We start from the raw sequence: 22630 nt of genomic DNA, 5'->3' as shown, positions 1-22630 counted from the left end.
CTCAGAATCTTATATTCTGTTAAATAAAATCATGAATTAAATTTTGTATATAGTACATTATTCCTTTACTCAGTACTAAGATCTGATTGCCTGCCTTACTACTTAATTGAAGTTTTTAGAAACCATCATTAATATTAAATATACTGGGTAGATTATCCATCTTCCTTGGTTTCTTGGTTGTTCATTAAAATTAAGAATTTAAAATTTAACATTAATGAAAATTAAATCAAAGAACAATGTTTTATGTTGGTGAACAGAAATTACTGTTTCTCACTCTCCAAGATTTTAGGACTGGCAGACCTAGTTATTATATTTATTCAGAAGGTGTAAGAAGAGTAGGTCATTCTGATATTCCTGTTCCTACTTTTTTCTCATATTTGAATGAAAAAGTGGTAAAACTGAGTTAACAAAATTTAAACTAAGAACTTATTTCTTTTCCTGCGCACTTACAAAAACTGCCAGAAAGCTAGTCAACACTGTAATAAATTCAAGTTTTCGTTTTAAAAAAGCTGGTTTATTGAACAAGAGAGAAGACCTGTCTGAAGATATCTTAGCCATAAGATCAGTGACTTACTTGCAATAAAACTGTTAAGTCTTTGTTGGGTTGAATGAATTTTTATACTGATTATTTTTATATTTATGATAAATTTGTCCATTAAAGGTTAATTTTTTGTAACTGTAAGTAGATTCATAACAAGAAAGGCATAATTAAATTACCAGAAGCCAAAGACTAGTAGAACTTAGAGAGGCATTATTGCAGAGGGTAATGAAGATTAAATAATTACGGCACATTATAGAGGATACTATTCTTAAATGCTTATAGTGTCTCAAATACAAGACTGTATTTACCATAACCAGATAACAGCCTCTCTTTCTTTAGAGATCATACAGTCTAAAAGTTGCCCTATGACTTCGCTGTCTTCACTAAACACATTTAGGTATTCGAATACACAACTGCAGGAAATGAGAGCTCATATACATCACATACTAAACAAGCAGAACATCTGTGCCGTGAACCAAATTTAAGATGACAGTCTTTGTGTTTCATAGTTTCTGTTGCAGAGGACACGTAAAGTTGTGATTCATCATGTGTATTATATACACAATTATATATACACATATATTTTTATAAACTACATTCATAAATACTTTATAACATTAAAGGCATAATTATAAGAACATATTTTACGTGTACTAGAAGAAGGAAGGCAAGCTGTTTCCTGCTCTGTCATGCAGAGCATTACTTCTAATCTAGACAACAGTGATTTGCACAAGATTTAAAAAACTCTTTCATGAGGAAAAAAGTAAGATTTGGAGAAAACCTGTCAAAAGACTTTGATTCCATGTTAAAAGGTGGTATAAATTTCAGGTAAAGAAAGTGCATTATCTGGAAAAATATACAACATAAAAATCAGTTTTATTTTAATTACATAGTCTGACGAAGTCTCTGTCTTACCTATATTACATTCTTTTCTTTTCAATCTGTCTATATTTTCTCTTTCAGAGCAGTATAATGAAGTGAAAGTCTTACATTGTGTCATAGAAGTATCTTAAATTTAATAAATTACTGACACCTTTTACACTAGCTGTCAAACTGGATGGATATGATATAGTAAGAGAAGAAAGAAGATAGATTCATATCTGGATAGAGTCACTACCTTCATTTACAACAACAGTGTGTGGAGTTGATATATTACCTATAGCAGATTCCCAACCCATTTCAAGCTGCATCTAGAATTTTCCTAGCAGTTTTAGGAGCGCAGAAGTGAAAATCACAGAATGTTCAAAAATATTTTTTTTATGTTTTAAGATTTAAAGTGATAATGCATAGATTTACAATACTACTTCATCTTTGGTCTATTATTATGACTGTCAGCAAGTGGAAATTAAAACATATTTGTAATTCTGTAAACCCTTACCCATCGATAAAAACTGTCTATGCTTCAAGTATAATGGAAATTACTTTTCAGTACATATACTTGTGAGTACACACATTGTGTAACGTGGGCAAGTAATGCCAAAGTAATCTCACTTTCCATGGAGAACAGCACTCTCGCTACGCTGAGAAAGTACTTCATGGTTATATTGCCACAAAGCAGAAAAGAAATTACATGAAATTCACATGAAAACTTTCATCTTTTCAAATTTTATGTAACTGAAGAGATCTTAGCAGACAAGCACAGTCATCAACCAGATGTAAGACTTCATCAGCTTCCTTTGGAATCAACTCAAGATCCCAAAGGGATACAATCAGACACAAATAATAGGAATTAACTTGGAAATCTGTTATATTTACTAACAAAAAAAAAAAAATCTAAAAGAACTGTCTTCTTGCTAGGTTGTTTTAACTACAGAAACAATATTCTACTTTGTTCATCTAGCCTTTCACACCTCAAGTCTATCTCCAGTGTATATGGCGTATCTATTTACTTATGAAGTAATAGATGTCAGTTCTACAGTAAATCAGAAAAAAAATGGAAGGACGAAATCACACACTGTAAACATTGCAAGGAGATTTGTCTTATCCATGAAAGGCACCTATCCTTTTTAATACATAAAAATCTTTGCACTGTAGAGACCTACTTTAATATAGTAAAACTGTTTTAGTTAGCAAAAAAAGTTATTTGAAACTAAAGAACTTTTTGTCAATCTAAGAAATGAGAGAAACACACTATTTTCAAACTGTTCATTTTGAAATTTACCTTAATTTTCATGTTCTATTCTATGAAATCTGCCCACAGTATGCCAGTGAAGGTAACAAAAATTGATGTTACAAGCAAAGGCCAAAGTCAAAACCAAAAACACTAGTGAAAGGACATATGTAATTTAATTCTATAACATGTGACAAATTTGCCTCTCTTTCTGCCTCATAATGCACAAACATACAAAATTCCATACTTTTATTTTGATGAGTTGTTTTCATAAAAACTAGGGACAAAATATGTGGTGGTAATCCCAAAACTTGTAGCATAAGAAGAGAGGCATTTAGATAACTGTTTCAGTCCATTTTTCTATCGAAAAGAGGCCTAGGCATTGCCTCCTTCCCTGTAATAATTTGAAACATCTTAATCCTCCTAAACCAAGGATTTTCTGTTTAAACTTTGTGATAGCTAACAAAGGAAGAGATGAATATGCTAAGTAATAGCCTTTATGTAATTAAGTTAAAAGTCAGCCAGCTGCAGGGCAATTCAGGAGAAAGCAGGCTCCATTAACTAAGTAGGACTTTAAACTGTATTCCTTGCTATACATTTACATCACAATGGATAGCATGAAAGAAAAAAATGTAATTATAGAATGTCATACAGTAGAGCCTACACAGCTGCATTTTAAACTGTATATGGTGATTGTTTTATGCTAACAGGTGAATACCGAGTTCTTAAACTTCAAATACTGGTTGTTGTGTTAAGGAAGCCCTGAACATTTCCGTGAGATAATTATGTTTCTTTAGCTATGGCAATATGCAAATAGCTAACTTTACAAGACCAAATGACTACGCAATGTTAGAAAAAAATGAAAAGCTTAGAGCAGAGCAACTGAAAAAAAAAAACATTTCCTACTTTAAAAAGAAATATGGTGGGAAGAGCTATGGGTCCAGAAAACAGGGTCACACTATGCTTGAAACAGAAATCTCACAGCCTGTGTTGCAAAAATATTACAGTGCAAATAGGCAAAGATATTAAATAGTTAGAATCTGTGACTACAGGAAAGCATACGTGTTAAAAACAGTCCTACAATCTATCTGGTGAGACATGACACATTTCCATCATTACAATCAATTATGAAGAATCCTTTTAAAGAGGGAATGGCTATATGTTGGAGAGGGACAGGTTTAGATACTCCATCCCTGGAGATGTTCAAGGCCAGGTGGGATAAAGTTCTGAGCAGCCTGGTCTGGTGGGAGGTGTCCCTGCCCATGTTAGGGGGGTTGGAATTAGATGATCTTTAAGGTCCCTTCCAACGCAAACCATTCTACGATTCTATGTAAGACGTGTTACTTTTTACATAAGCAACTTAAATATGGCAAACTTACACCTGAATTGCACTTCAGTTTCACAGTATGTCTACAGTAGGAAAAAAGCACAATAAAGATAGTGTACAAGCCCACAGTTAAGTTTGTCTAGTTTGTGAAATAGTAGATTGCCTTTCCTTTTTGCATTTTTAGCGACCCCTGGTGGTTACATTCAAACGTTGCAGTTCATAGACTACCTAAATCAGAACTTCCAAAACACCTTTTTTTTAAAAAAAGGAAAATTAGTAATTCTTAAGAAAAAGATCAAATCAAAAACTTTCGGCATACAGTATTTCTACTGTTCTGTCATCAAGCTTTTCTGCTTCTTCAGGACTTAATATTACTAATATTTAACAAATTACTTAAATAACAACAAAAAGGTTAATGGTGCAGATTCAACCACAAAAGTAGAGGAACTATCCTTACATAAATGTATAACTGGATAAAAGACAGTAGGGGGTGAAAAATGGGGAACCAGGTTTTAACATATAAGAGCCAGCAGTGTACTGCACAAATATCTGTTCAGTCCCGTGCTACTTTAAAAGTACAAAGGAAACCACAAATAACTGGATGAGTGCATAATGAGGTAACAGAAGAACTGAAAGGGGCTGTGATTAAGAGATTAAAATAGGAAAGAAAACTGGGCGTACGCAGCATGGTACACATGGGGGCAAAAATAACTCCAGAATCACATCTTCAAGAGTTTTTAACTGACTTTTCACGCTTGGGAATAAAATTTTGCACCTGTAGGAGACAGTTCTACAACGAGATCACCTCTGTCTAACACATCAAAGAGCAAATAATATTAGAAGCTACTAGAAATAGAAGACAAAATATAGAACCAACTACCAATAGATAGATCACTCATACACCGTAAGTCTGTAAGACCCAGAACACAGAGAGTCATTTTAGATTATGTTTTTCTGACTAGCTACAGCTTGGTTTTGACATTCCTTGAATCACAGCAGTCACCAAGAAACTGTAGCTGAACAACCAGCTGGGTCATAGAAAATAACTTGTCCTTCCTTACACAAATTCTTTAAGAACTGTTAGGAATCTCAGATGAGTCCCATCACAATTACTCTTTGGAAAAAAAAAAAAAGGAGTTTCTATGAATCAATTGTACTATTTTTATACTAATTATAATAGTTACATTTCAGGATAACCAAATATGTCAACATTTTTTCCTTGTTACACACAAGTCCACAAGAAGTATAACTGTGACTACTTAATTTTCTGAAAAGGAGAGAAAAACAAGAGAGTTTTATCATTGGTGGGTAGTTCTGCTACAGATTAGTTGGTTGGTAAAGATCAGAACCACAACTACACAGAATAAACTCAGACACTCATATATTTCTTAATTGAAATAATTATATTTGCATTGACATCTAAGTGAAAAAATAAAAAAGGCCCAAAGAAAAAGAAGCTGTGAAACTTTCCAGCATAAACAGTAAAAGCATTAACAAAACTCACCTCCCCCACATGAAAAAGAAATGGAAAGATACCTCAGAAACAGGTACGTTTTCTCCAAGTTCAGATGTATGTAATGCCAGTAAACCAATCACTCGAGCAACTTTGGCACGTCTGTATATCAAATAATTTTTTTTAAAGTGCAGAAAAAACCAATGCCAAAAATGTCTTGTTTATATTTTACACAATATATGTCTTGTTTATATTTTACACAGATTGCTAGGAGGAGGGAATATTTATAGCTCAGATTTTATTTTTATTTCTAATTGTATCATGAAATTATTTCAGTATTTCAGCTCAATTCACCATTAGATTAATGCACAAAGACATTTCCATTAGCACTGAAGATTCTTTAGCTCGTTTTAGTCTTAGTAACAAGCCATACTCGTGTTCCATTTTACTCTAACACAAAAACCCTGTAGATCATTTCAAATTTTTCACTATAGCTGACAAAATAGAAATTAAATCTGTATCAGCAAAACAGTTACATGTTTCATAGAAAAAAAAGGAAATAAAAATCAACATTTAGAAAACAAACAGCAGAGGGCACTACCACACTGAATTATTTCTGACAGGCATTTCAAAACAAAGCTACCACTATAGTTACTTCACTTCTATAATGGTATAGGTTTGGTTTATCCAGTGATTTTCAGTAATACTATTTGATACAATTCATCATATAACTTCTAAACAAAATTTTAGAGATTTTCTGTAACATCTGGTGCTGTGAAATAGCACCACATTATTTCAATGCTGCAAAAATTCAATGCTACATATTGCAAAGATACTGCCAGCCAGATACCAAAGCAGTCCAGCAGGTTAACAAGCTCCTCAAAGATCTGTTAAATAATATCTTTAAAATTCAGTAATAATTCTACATGCAAACAAATTAATTTAAAATAATTACTACTTACATATCCCAGTTGGCGGCTGCACGCAGCTGCTGTATCAATACAGGAAACTACAGTTTAAAGAAGATAAATAAACATTAGTGATTTTCAATTATATGTCTCAATTATAAAATCAATATATCAGTAATTTCATTAAAATGTGTTCTGATAACATTTGCAAAATGTATTATCATACACGAATACTGTAGATTTTGTCCAAACCTTGGTTAAAAAAAGGCTGAGAGTAAAAATACAATTTCTTGCTATATTCTTGCCTTAAACTAAACTGCTAAATATATATCAGTGTGCTAAAAAAATAAAACATAAGGGTTTTTTTTGTTTTGAATACTACCATGCAGAAGAAAAAATTCTGATACTTTCACCTACAAACACAGAAATCATCATATAGTATCATCCAAGAAGTATTTCACAAATGAGATTTATTTTGATAGAATGGACAAAATAATTGGAAAATACTAGAATAATGAATGGACTGTTAACATACACAATCAGCCACTTAAGAACCAAATTGCATGATTACTAATTTCTGAAATGTTCTGTTAAGTGGTAATTCAGTTATGGGATTATTGGTCCCTTAGATTTTACAGTGATAATGCAATACACCTCCCATCAATTTTGTTTCCTGCTTTTACAAGAATTCTATGGTATAAGACCTACCATCACTTCCAGCTAGAATGTTCTTCATTGAATTTTTCTGACAGTGCAATTTTGCCCTTATCATCTCTACATCCAATGATGACATGTGTCAACATATGACACATGGTTGCATTTGTATAAACACAGGATAATGAAGTAGCTTACATTTTATTAAATAAATTGAAACGCACACATCTCAGAATAGCTTCTGTGATGCTTTTACACAATGGGAAAAATAAGTCAATTTCTCTTCTGCACATGGAATGCTCTAAGAAACACATTAAACCTCTCCTCTATGGATCATAGAATCATAGAATCACCAGTTTGGAAAAGACCCTTGAGATCATCAAGTCCAACCCTAGCTGTCCATTAATAAATCATATCCCTAAACACTTCATCTACCTGCCTTTTAAACACCTCCAGGGACGGTGACACAATCACCTCCCTTGGCAACCTGTTCCAGTGCCTGACAACCCATTCAAGTGAAGACTCTTGTCCTAATGTCCAATCTGAACTTCCTCTGGCACAGCTTGAAGCCATTCCCTTCCATCTTATCACATATCACTTGGACAAAGAGACCAATACCCATGTCTCTACAACCTCGTTTCAGGAAGTTGTGGACAGCGATAAGGTCTACCCTCAGCTTCCTCTTCTCCAGGCTAAACAACTCCAGTTCCCTCAGCCAATTCCTCAGCCCCTTCACCAGCTTCATCCCTCTTCTCCGGACATGCTCCAGGACCTCAATGTCTTTCTTGTACTGATAGACCCAAAACTGAACACAGTATTCAAGGTGCAGCCTCACCAGTGCTGAGTACACGGGCACGATCACTTTCCTGGCCCTGCTGGCCACACTGTTTCTGATCCAAGCCATGAAGCTGTTGGCTTTCTTGGCCACCTGGGCACACTGCTGGGTCGTGTTCAGTCAGCTGTCAACCAACAACCCCAAGTCTTTCTCTGCCAGGCAGCTTTCCAGCTACTCTTCTCCAAGCCTACTAGCACTGCACAAGTCGTGTGCCAAGTGCAGGACTCTGCACTTGGCCTTGTTGAACTTCATCCCACTGGCCTCAGCCCATCGTTCCACCCTGTTCAGATCCCTCTGCAGAATCTCCCTACTCTCCAGCAGATCGACACTTCCTCCCAGTTTAGTGTCATCCACAAACTTAATAACGGTGTATTCGATCCCTTGTTCCAGGTCATTGATAAAGATATCGAACAGAACTACACTCAGCACTAAGCCCTCAGGAACACCACTTGTGACTGGCCTCCAGCTGGATTTAACTCCATTTACCACAATTCTTTGGGCCAGCCATCCAGCCATTTTTTTACCCAACAGAGGGTGCACTTGCCCAGGCCACTGGAAGCCAATTTCTCAAGTAGGATACTGTGAGAAGCTGTGTCAAAGGCTGTACTGAAGTCCAAGTATACTCCATCCACATCCTTTCCCTCATCCTTTAAGCAGGTCACCTTGTCATAGAAGGCGATACTAGATGACACTAGTGAAATTGTTTGTCTAGAGAAAATGGTTCTTGAAAGGTGAAACCACCATTTAAGTATACATTAAACCAGACTCTTCAGAGAGCACACTCGGTCTTTCAAGCAGTGCTTAATGGAAGTTTTACTGTTCGTTCTTTAGAAAGTTTTTTCTTGCTATTCTTTACAGACATATCGCCAAATAAAACTGATTTAACAATTCAAACATGAACGTTCAAACATGAATTTTCTTCAGTCTTCTCTGTTGCTTAATGATTTACAAAGACTAACATTTCATCCTATGTCATTTCACATACTCTATCAAGGTTAGTTTTTACCCCAAATTTTTTACTAATACAGCAAATCTATACATAAATGTATCTGAAATCTAAGAAAAAGAATTAGTTTCCCTCATCTGCTTTTAAAAACCTGACACGGATTTCAGTAAGTTTTTTTCATGATTTTGTACTTTGCCATATTATTTCTGCCAGTACACAATAATTTCTTGATATACAATTAAAAGCAGCTGATTTTGCTACAATGGCAAGTATTTAAACCATGTTGTTTCCTTCAAAACTTCATTATTTACCAGCTGAGAGCCAATTAGCCTGCTTGCAACTTTTTTGTGGACAGCCACAGCACACAGATAATGCAGTAAATTCAATTTTGAACGTGCTGATCCTGTATTCTTCTCGATGGAATCAAGCAGTGAACATATTCGTTGCAAGAAGTCATTCCAGTCCACGTCTTTCATAGAAGATAACTTCTCAGCTAACGACAAGAAGCAAACAAGTAGTTAAAGATAATGGATCTTTGATGTTGTTCTAACACACGAGAAAGTAACATCAACATGAATAAATAAGTTCCACAGTTTGAATCTCATTATAATTTTAGTACCTAAAATATTAAACAAATGTCATAATTCATGTCTGAAGACTATAGAAATCAAAAAATAATCAAGATGATAAACAAAGCATAAGATGGTAGCAGCAAAAGCTTCAAAATATTTTTGAAAGCATAACCCTTGTAAGATCTTAGACTTAAGTAGATATTTATTTCTATTATGTTTAGGAAAGGTAGTAGTTGTCCTTAATCATTCATAATTCTTAATAAGAAAGTGCAGTTTCATTAGAGTAAATTTTAGGCAAAACCTAATGAAAGCCAGTGAAATATCCTCAGAATCAATAAGCTATAAATGTCCACAGTTATTGATATAGGTAGGTATCCATCTAGTTAAGCCTTAGTAGAATCAGAACACAGACGACTTCAGGAGGAACACAAAGAAGGCAAGTCACTAAGACTATTATTTAGTTCTAATTACTGACCTATTCAATTCTCTGTTGAAAATAGAGAATTTTCAGACTTCCTTATCAGTCTCAATGGATACCTTCCCTTTATTATCCATACATACCTCAGTTTTGGTTAGCTACTTATTAACAACTTATCTGCCATCCTGATATGCTCCAGTACAAAATACTACGAGCAAGTCTTCTGTCTTTTACTCTAACTTTACATTGAAGTATCAACACCTACCAATGACAACAACTACAATTTACATTAGTAAAGGTGAAAATGGTTTGGGACTTCAGGTATTTATCTTAATTTTTCCATGCTGTCTTTAATAATTATTGACAAACAGAATCAAATTCAGTATTTTCAGAAATAATCCAAAAGTTGTCCAGAAAAAAGCTACAACCCTGAAAGTATTACAACCACAAAAAACACTGACTCATATTAAATATACACAGACAGCAATAGTTAAACATATCAGAACATCAATCTGATAATTCAGATACTTAAATGCAATATGAAATAAAATATGACCCCCCCTTAGGCACTTGAATATGATCATTTTTGCCTAGGATATTAACAAAAGTAAAAATTATAGAATCATAGGATCATAGAATGGTTTGGGTTGCAAGGGACCTTAAAGATCATCCAGTTCCAAACCCCTCTGCCACGGGCAGGGACACCTCTCACTAGATCAGGCTGCCTAAGGCGCCATCCAACCTGGCCTTGAACACCTATGCCAGTGCCTCACCACCCGCATCATGAATAATTTATTCCTAATGTCTAATCTAAATCTTCCCCTCTCCAATTTAGAGCCATTCCCCCCCATCCTATCACTCCATGTCCTTGTAAAAAGGCCCTCTCTTCCCAGCTTTCCTGCAGTCCCTTTCAGGTACTGGTAGGCTGTTACATGGTCTTCTCAGAGCCTTCTCTCCTCCAGGCTGAACAAACCCAACTCTCTCAGCCTGCCCCCATAGCAGAGGTGCTCCAGCCCTCTGATGGTCTTTGTGGCCCTTCTCTGGACCCATTCCAACAGCTCCATATCCTTCTTACACTGAGAATTACAGAACTGGAAACAATACTCCAGGTGGTAAACATTTTCTGTTACTACAATGTTGACTGAGAGACTGGGGAACATTGCATTCTTTCCAACCATACAATTTCTTCAACAAATTCTCTCTCCAAAACACATACTTTATAGAAAGAAAAAAGGAAAATTTATGTCTAGGATGAGGTGATGTGTGAATTCTAAATGGACTACATATATGGCTAACATCCCTCTTCACGCACAGTAATAATACCTCCTAAAATAGAATAGAGGAAATTTTCCAGGGGAAGAAATGCTACACTCCTGACAGTGAGTAGTCTTTTGTTTTCAGAATTAACAGCAGCCTTTCTAGACATTAAAAACAACAACAGCAGAAACTCAAATACTAAACAACTCCACACTATCTTTTGGGACATTTTTCCCATAACAATTTTTGATTAAAGGTAGGACTGGCAAGGCTGCCTAGTATTACGGCTGATCAACACTGCACATTTTAAGACCCTGTTCTCATTTGCTCCTCTGCCTTCATCAAATTTTAATCTATTTCATTGAAAAATGAAATAAAATAGCTCTGTTGTTTACAAAAAATAACACAGGAAAAAAATGCTACTTATCCCACACTAAAACCATGTTGCCTGTCTTGTTTTAAAAGCCTTTGAGTATGTGCTTGTTACCGATGAAGGCAGAAGAGCAAGGAAGGACATATAACTACTAGTATTGAAAAGTCTACTCAAAATTCGTCTAGCTAAAAACATTACAAATGCGACTTCAGTATCAGAAAAGTTACGAGTTCTTCAAATGTGATAGCTTATCATGCACAAAGGGAGAGTACAGGTCTTGTGATAGCGAGTTACTCAATCATATGCAGAATTTAAGTTTTAGCAACTTGAGCAGATCCATACCTGAATATGGTGGTATATGTAAAGTTTTCATGTCAAATTTGACTGGCACTTGCTTCATTATCTGCAAAGTAAACAAGCAGTTTACAACTACTTTCAGTGCATTTCTGGAAAACTGTAAGTTGTTGAACATGAAAACACAAAGATGCAAAAATTGTACAGGATGGGTGTACAAATCATTTCTTGTTACTCAGGCATTTTACATTGTTTTCTGATATATACTTCTTCCAAGCAGATACTTGAGATTTAACTCAATTAAATCAATTAAATTAATGTAATTAAATTGTTAGTAATTCCATTTAAGTTATTTTGGTTTTAAAGGGAATACAAAATAATAGGATTTTTTCAGTTTACATTCTCCTCTTGATTATATGAGGAAAAATACTTGCATTTGGGTTTCAAAAGGTACAGAAAGTAACTATGCAACTGAGAGCTCATTAAATGTTCAAGCAATTCATTGCAATACAGTAAATACATGTATTTATATATCAGATCATTCTAGAATACAAAAAGTCATATTATCACCAACTAATAATTTGTAAGGCATTAAGTTTTTGCTCCACAACACATAATTTTCTTATAAATTGTGAAATTGGATGACTGATCAGCAACTAAACATTTGAGTGTGATTTTCAGTAACTAAAGCATACAAAAAAAGATAACTGTATACAGGAATTTAGCCTTTAACAGATGAAGTCTAGGTGTAAGTAAGGAGTTATTTTCTAAAAGAGGTCTTCAATTCCACAGATCTGCAGAACACAGAGAATTTTATGATATAAGCTGACATTTCAGCTTTTCAAATTCTGCCAGCATCTAGTAAATCCCTTTCCAGGAGATTAAATTGCATGCTCTTCAGCTTTACCAGGTGTCAGTATCATCCTTTAGTCTGAAGATTGCCAAGTATGCAATGACTCTGATTACATGTTCCTGGAATTCAGTGGGCTACTTTGCATTAATTCTGAGCGTGGGATTGCATGGTAAGGAGATTAATCTCTATGTGCACATTAGTATGTGCGCTTACCCCTAATCTCATCTCCTGTTTCTTGTAGTAAGAAGAGAAGCAATGAAGAAGGGCTAAGGCTTCATGGTAGAGTACTGAGACAGAACTGAGAATTTACAGACATAGCATTGAAATGCATCATTACCTTGGAAATTCTCCACTAGACCAGCCCAAACACATTCTAACAGTACAGTTAGTTAGGCTGTGTAAGATTTATTATTTTTCAGTGTGTTAGGAATTCCATTAAAACAAGCAAACAAAAAGATTGTTATACTGAAACAATAGAGCAACTAAAGGCTGTAAGGCTTTCCTAAAGAGCTAAATGCTCACTTCCAATGAAAAAACGTTGCATTCCTTGCATCTGTCATTTACCAAGTTGCAAAAATTATTTCATTTTTTTTGCACAGAAATAAAACGAAGACTAAAGGGACTCTTGCCTATCATTCCTTTTACCAGTACTACACATGTGCCAATACCTGTTATTGGCACGTGTATTATTACTGCAGTGCAGAGCACTGATTCTCTTTTGGTCTTCCCTTTGCTGTCAAGCAAGGGGCTGTCTATGCTCAAGAGTCTCATCACAAACCATTATCACATTATAATCCATATGACAGAAATTAGATGGACATTGCTTGGAACTTTGGGTCTTCTTTCCCAAAGAAAATATGTTCATACTTATTAGAAATACCATTATGTTTTGCTAGCCTGTAAAGATATAACTCCTAATCTAGAAGGCTCCATAGATGGCCTTGCTTTGAGTATCCCAAACTACACTCAGTTTTGTGTTCAGTTAGGTAATACATATCAAAGCAAGCTATCAGAAAAAAAATCAACAAAATGCACCGAACACAGCATTTAGTAGTTACTATTTCTTGTAAGACATTATTTACTACTAGTATTCAATCCCAAAATAACTCAGTTCTCCAAATTAGCAACACAATAGGACTATAAAAGACTGCCAAAAAATTGCATGAAGGCTTGCCAGATGACTGGGTGGACCTGCTTTAAAATGAGAATTATAAAATACAGGAAAGGAGTTTCATTCTGATTTATCTGCAAAAATAGCCTCACCCACAAGTTCCTGTATCTTATATTTTATGTTGCAATACCTTTGGATTGTCAATGACTGGTGTTATGATAAGATCAGATTCAGTGTAAATGAGCTCTTTCAATGTTGACTCCATATCCTGCTGACTTGAGTACATATTTTTAGCCTAGAACAAGAACGAAGTTTTCTTACAAAAAAAGTTTTGCACGAAAAACGAAAGTTTATGCTTGTTCTCAAAATATATCATTTCAATATTAAACCATACAGTTTTTCCATATACATATACATATTCTAAATTACTTTTTATTTACATAGTAGCAGATAGGACAAACTAAAAATTATGGTAAAGAAACATGTTGGAAGAAAAAGTACCAGGTTCAAAAAACTTGCAACATAAGTTTAAAAAAAGTAGACTAAGAAGAAATAAGATAGCATTACCCCTTTTATTCAGAGGGGGAAAAAGGAGATTAAGCATCTTGCTTAACTCTTATAGCTGAAGTTTTGCAAATAATGTTTTTTAAATAACTTTCACACCATAGGAACTGCTTTCCTGTTATAATTATGAAAGGATGGAGGAGAAAGTTTACTGTGTCACAGACTCCAGGCTAAAATTCTAATTATAAAGACACCACCATCCCTTAATGTTATTTTTTAAGTCACCTTTTTCAAGTATGAATCTCTTTGTGGAGAATTTTGGATTGAGGCAGTCGTAGCATCACTAACTTCTACGGCAATGCTAGTTCTAGGAGTGGGACGAGAACTTAAACAACAAAGAAAAAAAGAGAAAAAAAACAGAGAGTATAGATTAATTTCACTGTAGACTATTAAATTTGCATGTCATACAATAAACTTTCATAGCTGACAAACACAAATGATTTTATGCCTGCTCCACCTAATAAACATGAACTTCCTGTCTTAAATATGTCCTGACAAGATTAGGATTTGTTTGTCAGCTAGAAATGAGGAAGAGTGCGTGGGTTTTTCTTTGGGATTTTTATTGTTTGTTTGCAGGTTTTTGTTGCTTTTTTTTTTTTTTAAATTAACTTAATTTCATTATTTTCTCACTCATAGTCAGTTCTCCAAATCAGATGCTAAACCATTATTACCTTGACTCCTAACAACAAAAAACATATGATGAGAACTAACTTGACCAAAAATTGAAATTTATTTCATGTTATTCTCTTCTGAGTGACAGCTCTTGGCTAGGTAATGGGAACTTAGAATTCTCCAATTCTCATGTATGAATGTAAACTAGCTTTTCCTTTCAGTTTTTCTTTTAAAAAGATCATTTGCTAATTAGAAAATTAAGAGAAGAGAGCACAGAACACTGCAGATTTGCAGTTTTCATACAGCTGATAGTGAACCTTTTTTTGTAGTGTACATTAATTTGAAGTGTTTAAAATCAACTTTAGAATTATTAAAATTGGCAGGTCAGGAAACTAATTTAATCAACAACTTCAAATTAATGTGCTTTCTTGGTTAGCAGAATTTAAAATACACATTTAGCTGCAAATCAGTTCAATTTATTAGAAAAGGCAACTAAATTAAAAAAGCAAACACCAAACAAATTAATAAATTAAACTAATAATATATTATATATTACATATAATAATAAATTATATATAAATTAATTAAACTAATAATATAAGTATACAGTATACAGTATACAGTATAATAAATTAAATTTTTGACTAAATAATTGGTCAAAAAGTCATCATCCATCTGTTTTCAACAGAAACAAATTTAAAAGGCACATTCAGGAGGTGCCAAAATATTCTCTATCAACTAAATAAAACTACACAAAATGTCCTAATTCCTATGATACAAAATACATCAGGATATGGTTGGCAGTTTAAGCAGTCTTATTTCCTAAACCAAAAAAAGGTATGATTTCTAGGTAGGAGGCTGAACAAATTACTCTAGGTTCCCACATGCTTCAAGACAAGTAGATTTGCTATATATACTTTTTTCCAGACCTAACTTGTTTTTATAAGTGCTTGACAGACAGGAAATCTTTCCTACTTTCCCAGCTGGTTTCTCAGTTTAAAACAAGACAAGTTATCATTGAATTGAGATAGCTGAAATTAGTAGGATCTATTCCCATTGCACACGTAGAAGATCCAGCTGCTGTCACAACCTCATCAACCACTTCAGCAACTAAGTAAATTCTGGCATCAAGTGCCAGGTTGGCAGCTTCCTTTCACTTTAATGTTTTAAAACTTCAGCAGGTAACACGTTGCTCACAGAAATTAAATCATCCAAGCAAAAAGAATTTCTGAAAAGAATAAATTTAAAAAACCTCCACCGTACTACATTTCAAATTTCATATCAAAATATATTAAAATAAATGCACTTATGATAAAACATGTTGTTCTTAAAAATACTTTTTTTCCCTATTCTCATTCCTGACATAATTTGGATTACATGTTATACCAAGCGTTTGTAATGCCATTGCAGCCTTTCTTCTCAGCATATTCCTAAAGCAAACAGCAAATGCCATTTTAAATCATTAATAGTATGGTTTTAGCTGTGATGGAAGAAGTTGTAAACAAGAAGAGAAGTATTACTTTTATTAAAGCCAACTGAAATAACTGGAAAAGTAGACATGCTATTGTGCGGAACAGCCCTATTTCAGGTTGCGTAAGAAGCTTGAAAGAGTATTTAATTTTAAACTAGAATATTTCTGCTTGATGAAGACAAGAATAAAATCTATTTACTGGATTATCTTCTTGGCTTGAAAACTAGTGCAAAGTTTCAGAATCAGGCCTCAACTGAAACAAGCCACAGTTAAACCAATCACTATTTTTTATTTAATACCTATGTAGTACTTAGTGGATTGTTACCAATAGCCTGTGATGAAAAGCTGCAGGCAGAATTTATTAGTGGATCATAAGCTGAATGCTTATTCTTGTGTATTTAAAGTAAGCATATTCAAAACATATTCTTAAAGAGTATTCAAAACATATTCTTAGCTATACAAAGTAAATAGGAAAGAAAGTTCTAAATAAATTCTTCTGTTTAGACAGACAGCTAAGAAACAGAACGCCTACTTCCAAAAGCGAGTGTAATAAAGCCATAAAAGCACTGGTTTAACTGCACACACTGCTTTAGCAGTTCTTCAAAGGTATCTTAATATTAAACTGGTGACAGAAAATTCAAAAGAAGACACACTAACAAAATGTTACAAACAGAACAATAACATATCTGAAGAGGCAGGGGAGAGAAAGAAAAGCATAAAAGGTTTTCAAGAGTTTTCTAGTTGTTCTTTAGGTTTTCATACCTGAGAAGAAATATTGACTCATTTGATTCACCATCAACCACACTTTTGGGGCGCAATTCAGTTTGAGTTTCTATGGAAAAGAGAACATAAACTTGCAATCAGACATTAGAAATAAGTAAAACATAGCAAATAAGATAGGTAAAATTGACAAAATCCACATGACACAAAATAATTCAAAATAACATAATAAATAAAATTACCTATTTTAAAAGAATTTCTGGGTAGCTTATTTGCTGTTGAGGATGACAGGTTATCTAGATTTTTACAAGTATCCCCTGGCTCTTTGGCACTCCAAGACACAGACAAGACTGTATCTTCAATGCTGTTTAAAAAAGATATTAATTACATAGATTAAATTACATAGATTAAAAAAAAAAAGCGGTATCATAGGCATTATTTGTTGCAATTATTAGCATACAATTTAGCTGTCATTCCCTATATTAGCATAGTACTGTAATATGTGCTACACAGACTTTATATTAGTAATAGGAGTGATGAAAAATAAGTTTACAGCAAACGACTTGGAAAATATTATAAATTCTCTAGCTCCCTCAGTAGAAGTTGCATGATAGAAACTAGAAAAGCTAAACTATTACCCCATAATACCAGAGCTATACAGAAATATTAAAAGCTTTAGAGATCATTCAGTCTTCACAGGAAAAAGTAATAACAAATATATTTCTAATAATGAAGCCTGTAGCCTAGATTTAGATCAATTAAAACTACCTTTTTTTTTGTGTTATGATTTATGCCACTTAACTGCAAGTTTAGTGATTTTGGTTGTTTGGGTTTTTTTTTTAATATAACCCTGTATTATTCACATGGAACTGGGTCAAATATTAATCAAACTTACATTGTGAAGAAACCAAATACATAGGCCTCACAGCTGGAAAAGAAAAAGTTCTGAACACCTTTTGCATGTCAAGCCTATGTCCTACATTTGTCATATTTGTCAATTACTGCAGATATTTCAGAGGCACTAGAAAACCCTCAAGAGTAAAGCCAAGTAACTGAATATTTCATATGACATTCAGATTTGTCTGATTCTCTGAGTATTTCTCAGAGATGAGCACTGTAGTGGAGACTGACACAAATCTTGATAAAACTTTGAATAAATTCTTACTTTGTGTTATAAATTTTAAAACTTGATTTCTTATCTGCCTTGGTGGTGAAAGCAGTAATAAAATTAAAAGATAAAGAGCTGCATCTCAAACTAGAACAAATGTTAATAACCAAAGTACTGCAGCACTAGTATCAGAAATAAGTACTAACCAAGAGAGAATTTTAAAAGACAGAACACGAAAAAAATTCATCATTCTAAAAGAAAAGCATTTTCCCATTAGTTCCCTAGATTGGAACCTAAAGTATCTTTCAACTGTTTAGGAGAAAATACACTAAACATCCTAATTAAAAAAAAAAAAAAAGCAAAGTCACAGAAGTTTTGAAGAAGCTTGATATTTTATATTTGCAAAAGGTTTGGGTTTCCCTGCATATACAGCAGAGTAGAGTATTATAAATTTAGAAAAAAAGCCATTAGATTAATGCTTTATGTCATAAGCAAAGAATATGGGTCAGCTGCATTTGCAAGGATGAATCACAAATCTAAGATGCTGTACTGATAGGCTTTGTGATGCTCTAAGCCTAATGCATAAAAAAAAACCCTAAAAAAACTCAGTAGAGATAAAATTGACCCATGTTTATAGAAGTCTTCTAAAGCTTAAAAAAAATCAAATTAATGCGCACCGTTCTTATATAAACAAATACATAAAAATAAGAGATGTTAGTTCAGAACTAAGTTTTAACACATTCTATAGCCAGGTAGAAGAAGTCTGTTGAAAGTGAACAGTTTAAAACACTAATAGAATAATTCCTAAGCATCCGAAACTGTTCCCTAAATGGTGTAAAACTCCATTCATCAATTACTTTACAGCACAAAAAGCCTAGGCAAAATTCAACAGCAGAAAAATTTGCCAAAAACCGTAATAAAAAAATGTAAATATTCTTTTGCTTAGATTTACTTTACAAGAAGTCTTCCTTGAATGTTCAGTACCTTGAGCTGGTGCCCTGGCTGTCTGCAGAATCACCACCACAATGGCTAAGGGATCCTTTCCAGAATGGATGCTGCAGTATCTCTGTCCAATTCAGCCTTTTGAAAAACACCAAACAAACTGAAAAAGCAGTGGCAAAGTACAGCTCCACAGATATTGATACCAACCTAGGCTTTGAACCCAGTGACACTACAGAGCAATTAATCCTTTTGTTTGCTTTTATTTGATCAACAAATAAGTTTTCTTATGGGATAAACTTTTTGCCCCAAATCAGAATGAATAATATAACACAGATGTCTGAGACTAAGAATGAAGGAAACTGCATAGCCAAGCCCAACACCTAAATTATCTGAGCTACTCTATAATAAATTATAATCTTATATTATTTCAAAATATAACTATATCAGCTATAAATCAAAGCTTCATAAAATAGATTGCTCTGGAAAAGCAAAGCCATACAATTTTAAAACTACCCACCATTACTGTTAGAAAGTTATCTACTTAGCATCACCTACAAAAATACAAAGATATACTTAATCAAAACATTTATTTTGTATATCTTCATATAAGAAAAAGAACAACTTGTTCTTTTATGAGGGATTAAATGATTTTTGTATTCTTTGTGCTCTACAAACTACTATGCCTACAGTATGGCAGCTATTATTTTTTCCAGAGGAGAAAAAAGACAGTGAAAAGCAAACATTATGGATTAGACAGTTTACCTTTTCTGAGGATCTTTTTGAAGCAAGCCATCAAGCAAACTAATGAACTCAGCAGAAGGTTTGTGAAAAGCAGAACCTGTAAACATAAGCACTTCATAAGTACTGGTTAGCAAAAACAACCATCACACAATGCAGACTAAATAACTATCTACAGCTCATGTTAAAAAAAAAAAAAGTTTTATTTAATAGGAATTTAATCTGCAAAAATCTAAATGTATGAAGTATCCTAAATAGACACTCTATGGATCTGAAAGGATCCTAAAAAAAACCACACAACAACCCAACCCATTCATGCTCAGTTTCCTCAATCTCCAAACAATTTAAAATTGTTTACATTAAAAAGCACCCTTCAATTTTCATATAGCTATTAGCAAGAAATAAAGTGGAGTTGAAATCTGCTTAAATTGAAATTATATTTCCCCCTACCATAATTTCAAGACCATCGTTGCACCCTATTATAGAGAAGAGGTTTCCAAAATTCTTATTTAGCTGAGAAAGACAACTTCTGAGAGCTCAGAACCATGAAACACACTTTATCCACTTTGAAAACAAAATTTCTCTTAGAATTGAAACAAATAAAAACAGTTTTAATTCTATAGGCCACTATTTTCACTGTATTACTATAGATTGAAAAGAGCCATTAATATTAAGTGTCTCTATGAATACCACTGATGCTCAGAAAGACTGAGAACAACAATTCCATCCCAGAAGGTACTATAGGTCTACCTTTAATTTTTAACACTAAATGATATGCTCATCTGTCAAAAGGTAAATAAGCATTCATTAACATGGGAAAAGTTCTTATCAGAGGAAGGCTTTGGACAGCTAACCAATTGTATTGGTTAGCTCACAATAAATTCTGCAAAAGAAAACTTTAACTTTTTAAGTATTACTCTGATTTGATTCATTAAACAGCAACAGAATGTTACCCTCTGGTCTGGGTGGCAATGGATCTTCATACAAAATCTTTTCAATTAATTCAGAAAAGCTGTCTGAGAAGAAAGGTGGTCTTCCTACAAACAAGCAGAAATGTATTTCACAGATTAAGCAAATTTCAAAATAGCTGTCAGGTGCAATCGTAAACAATGAGCTCATTAACCTATGGAAACATTAAGCACTCTCAGCCCAAGTTCTTTGTCAAATTCTCTTGTCAGTTTAAATACAAAATCTTGGATTAAAGTCTTCTACCACGAACAGCAAAAGTGGATAGATCAGGCACTAACGATGGCTTGATGAAGGTCACCATGATAGCCCTGTATGAGTTAGCAATGAAACAACAACAGAAGGTCTAGGCAGACATTTCAATATCTATGTAACTATGTTGATCCAACAGATCAGCAAATTCAGAAGGTTGCAATATAATTGTCTTTTGAGATGAAATTTTCTCTCCAGCTGCAGCCCATGCTAATGTTATTTTTATGCACAGGAAACTCAATGACTCTAGTTTTATACTAGTGAAATAGTTTTCTCTTTCAAAGGTCAAACTAAGGCACCTTGGAGTTTATACTCAGGCTAAAATCATTACACTTAGAATTAGAGGACTGCTATAATTTTAAATCATAGTTTTTAAGGAGTACAGGTTACTTAGATCATTGTCAAAAGGACAACTTAATAGCATTACTTCATTTGATTATTTGACGAACTCTCTTTCTCTTTTTAAGGAAAGTTAGTATATTCTTCAAGAAATGTTTAAAACCTGCCTTAAGCTTTTCTGTGCCTTAACTTCACCAGAAAGTTAACAAGAATTTATGCTGGAATCACAACCTATTTTTCCATTGTCACAGATGTTAAACAGATATACAAACTTACAACCTGAGAACATTTCATAAAGTAGACATCCCAAGGACCACAGATCACTGGCTTTGGAGAAGTCTTCTCCTTTTATTACTTCTGGAGCTCTGTATAACGGAGGGCCTACAAAATAGACCATGTATAAGACACTTTGATTATTCATTCCGCGTTTACTCTGTTCAACACTTCAGACTTTGTCTCTACACTTCATTTAGTATAAGAAAACTGAGATACCAAATATAAGTACTCAAAGGAAATTCTCTCCTATATTTTTATTCAATTATGTAGGATTATATACGCTCTTTTGTTGTTCATTTCATTTCTATTAACCAAGCTGGTTTGTGCTACACTTTTCTAACACAGTTATTCATGCAAAATATGTTCTGATATACTTTGACAGCTTCCAGAGCCAAACAAATTGCTCAGAATGGTAAACCAGTATAATTTGTATGCAAGTAACAGAAATAACTATATTACATCAGGTTTGGTGTTTGTTGTTAGTTTGCTTTGGTTTGGTTTTAAAGCTATCTCAAGACATAAACCTTCATGAAATTAGAAAACTCTGTTACAAAAACATGGTAGGTAGCCAGCTAGATCACTGATCTAAATCAGTTATAGCTATTTTCACATTAAAACACTATGAAAACATCACATATCAAATTATTGCAGCTTATTCACAAACTCCTTTTGTATTGATATAGAAAAAGAAATATACAGTTCCAATTTCTACAGCAGTTCCCTCCTAAACACTAACTTGGTTCTCAAAAATCTCTAAAAAGGTTACATAAACTCAGCAAAAAATGTCAATTCCATAGTCCTTTAAAAAGCTTATTTTGAATTCTTTTATGACAAAAAGTGACAAGAGGTCATTAATCACACACATCAAAACAGCTGTTCTGAAAGGCAACAGGAAACAGATTAGATTTGTATTTCTTCCTGAATAAAGAACTGGTCTTGGTCTTAGTATTTCCAGTATGGACTTTCAGCCAGAAACACCAAAGTATTAAG

At 33.7% G+C, this 22630-nt stretch overlaps 1 protein-coding gene across 3 annotated transcripts in view; it reads right to left on the bottom strand.

The window, feature by feature from the left end:
- The window catches only part of ULK4 (unc-51 like kinase 4), a 223214-nt gene that overhangs the window by 193324 nt on the left and 7260 nt on the right, over positions 1–22630 (bottom strand). For all 3 annotated transcript variants that reach the window (XR_008448427.1, XR_008448428.1, XM_009571781.2), the window contains exons 5-16: positions 21644–21745; positions 20761–20844; positions 19832–19907; positions 19112–19207; positions 17262–17383; positions 17062–17131; positions 14442–14541; positions 13843–13947; positions 11737–11797; positions 9086–9267; positions 6394–6440; positions 5515–5593 (exon numbers count right to left, since the gene is read on the bottom strand). Coding sequence is in view for 1 of the 3 variants with exons in the window: in XM_009571781.2 (XP_009570076.2) it covers positions 5515–5593; positions 6394–6440; positions 9086–9267; positions 11737–11797; positions 13843–13947; positions 14442–14541; positions 17062–17131; positions 17262–17383; positions 19112–19207; positions 19832–19907; positions 20761–20844; positions 21644–21745 (1124 nt within the window). In the remaining 2 variants the exon portion in view is untranslated. The remainder of the gene's footprint in view (positions 1–5514; positions 5594–6393; positions 6441–9085; positions 9268–11736; positions 11798–13842; positions 13948–14441; positions 14542–17061; positions 17132–17261; positions 17384–19111; positions 19208–19831; positions 19908–20760; positions 20845–21643; positions 21746–22630) is intronic.

This window comes from Cuculus canorus, chromosome 2 (genome assembly GCF_017976375.1).
Source record: "Cuculus canorus isolate bCucCan1 chromosome 2, bCucCan1.pri, whole genome shotgun sequence".
NCBI classification, from domain to species: domain Eukaryota; kingdom Metazoa; phylum Chordata; class Aves; order Cuculiformes; family Cuculidae; genus Cuculus; species Cuculus canorus.
This window is presented reverse-complemented; position numbering and strand designations above follow the sequence as displayed.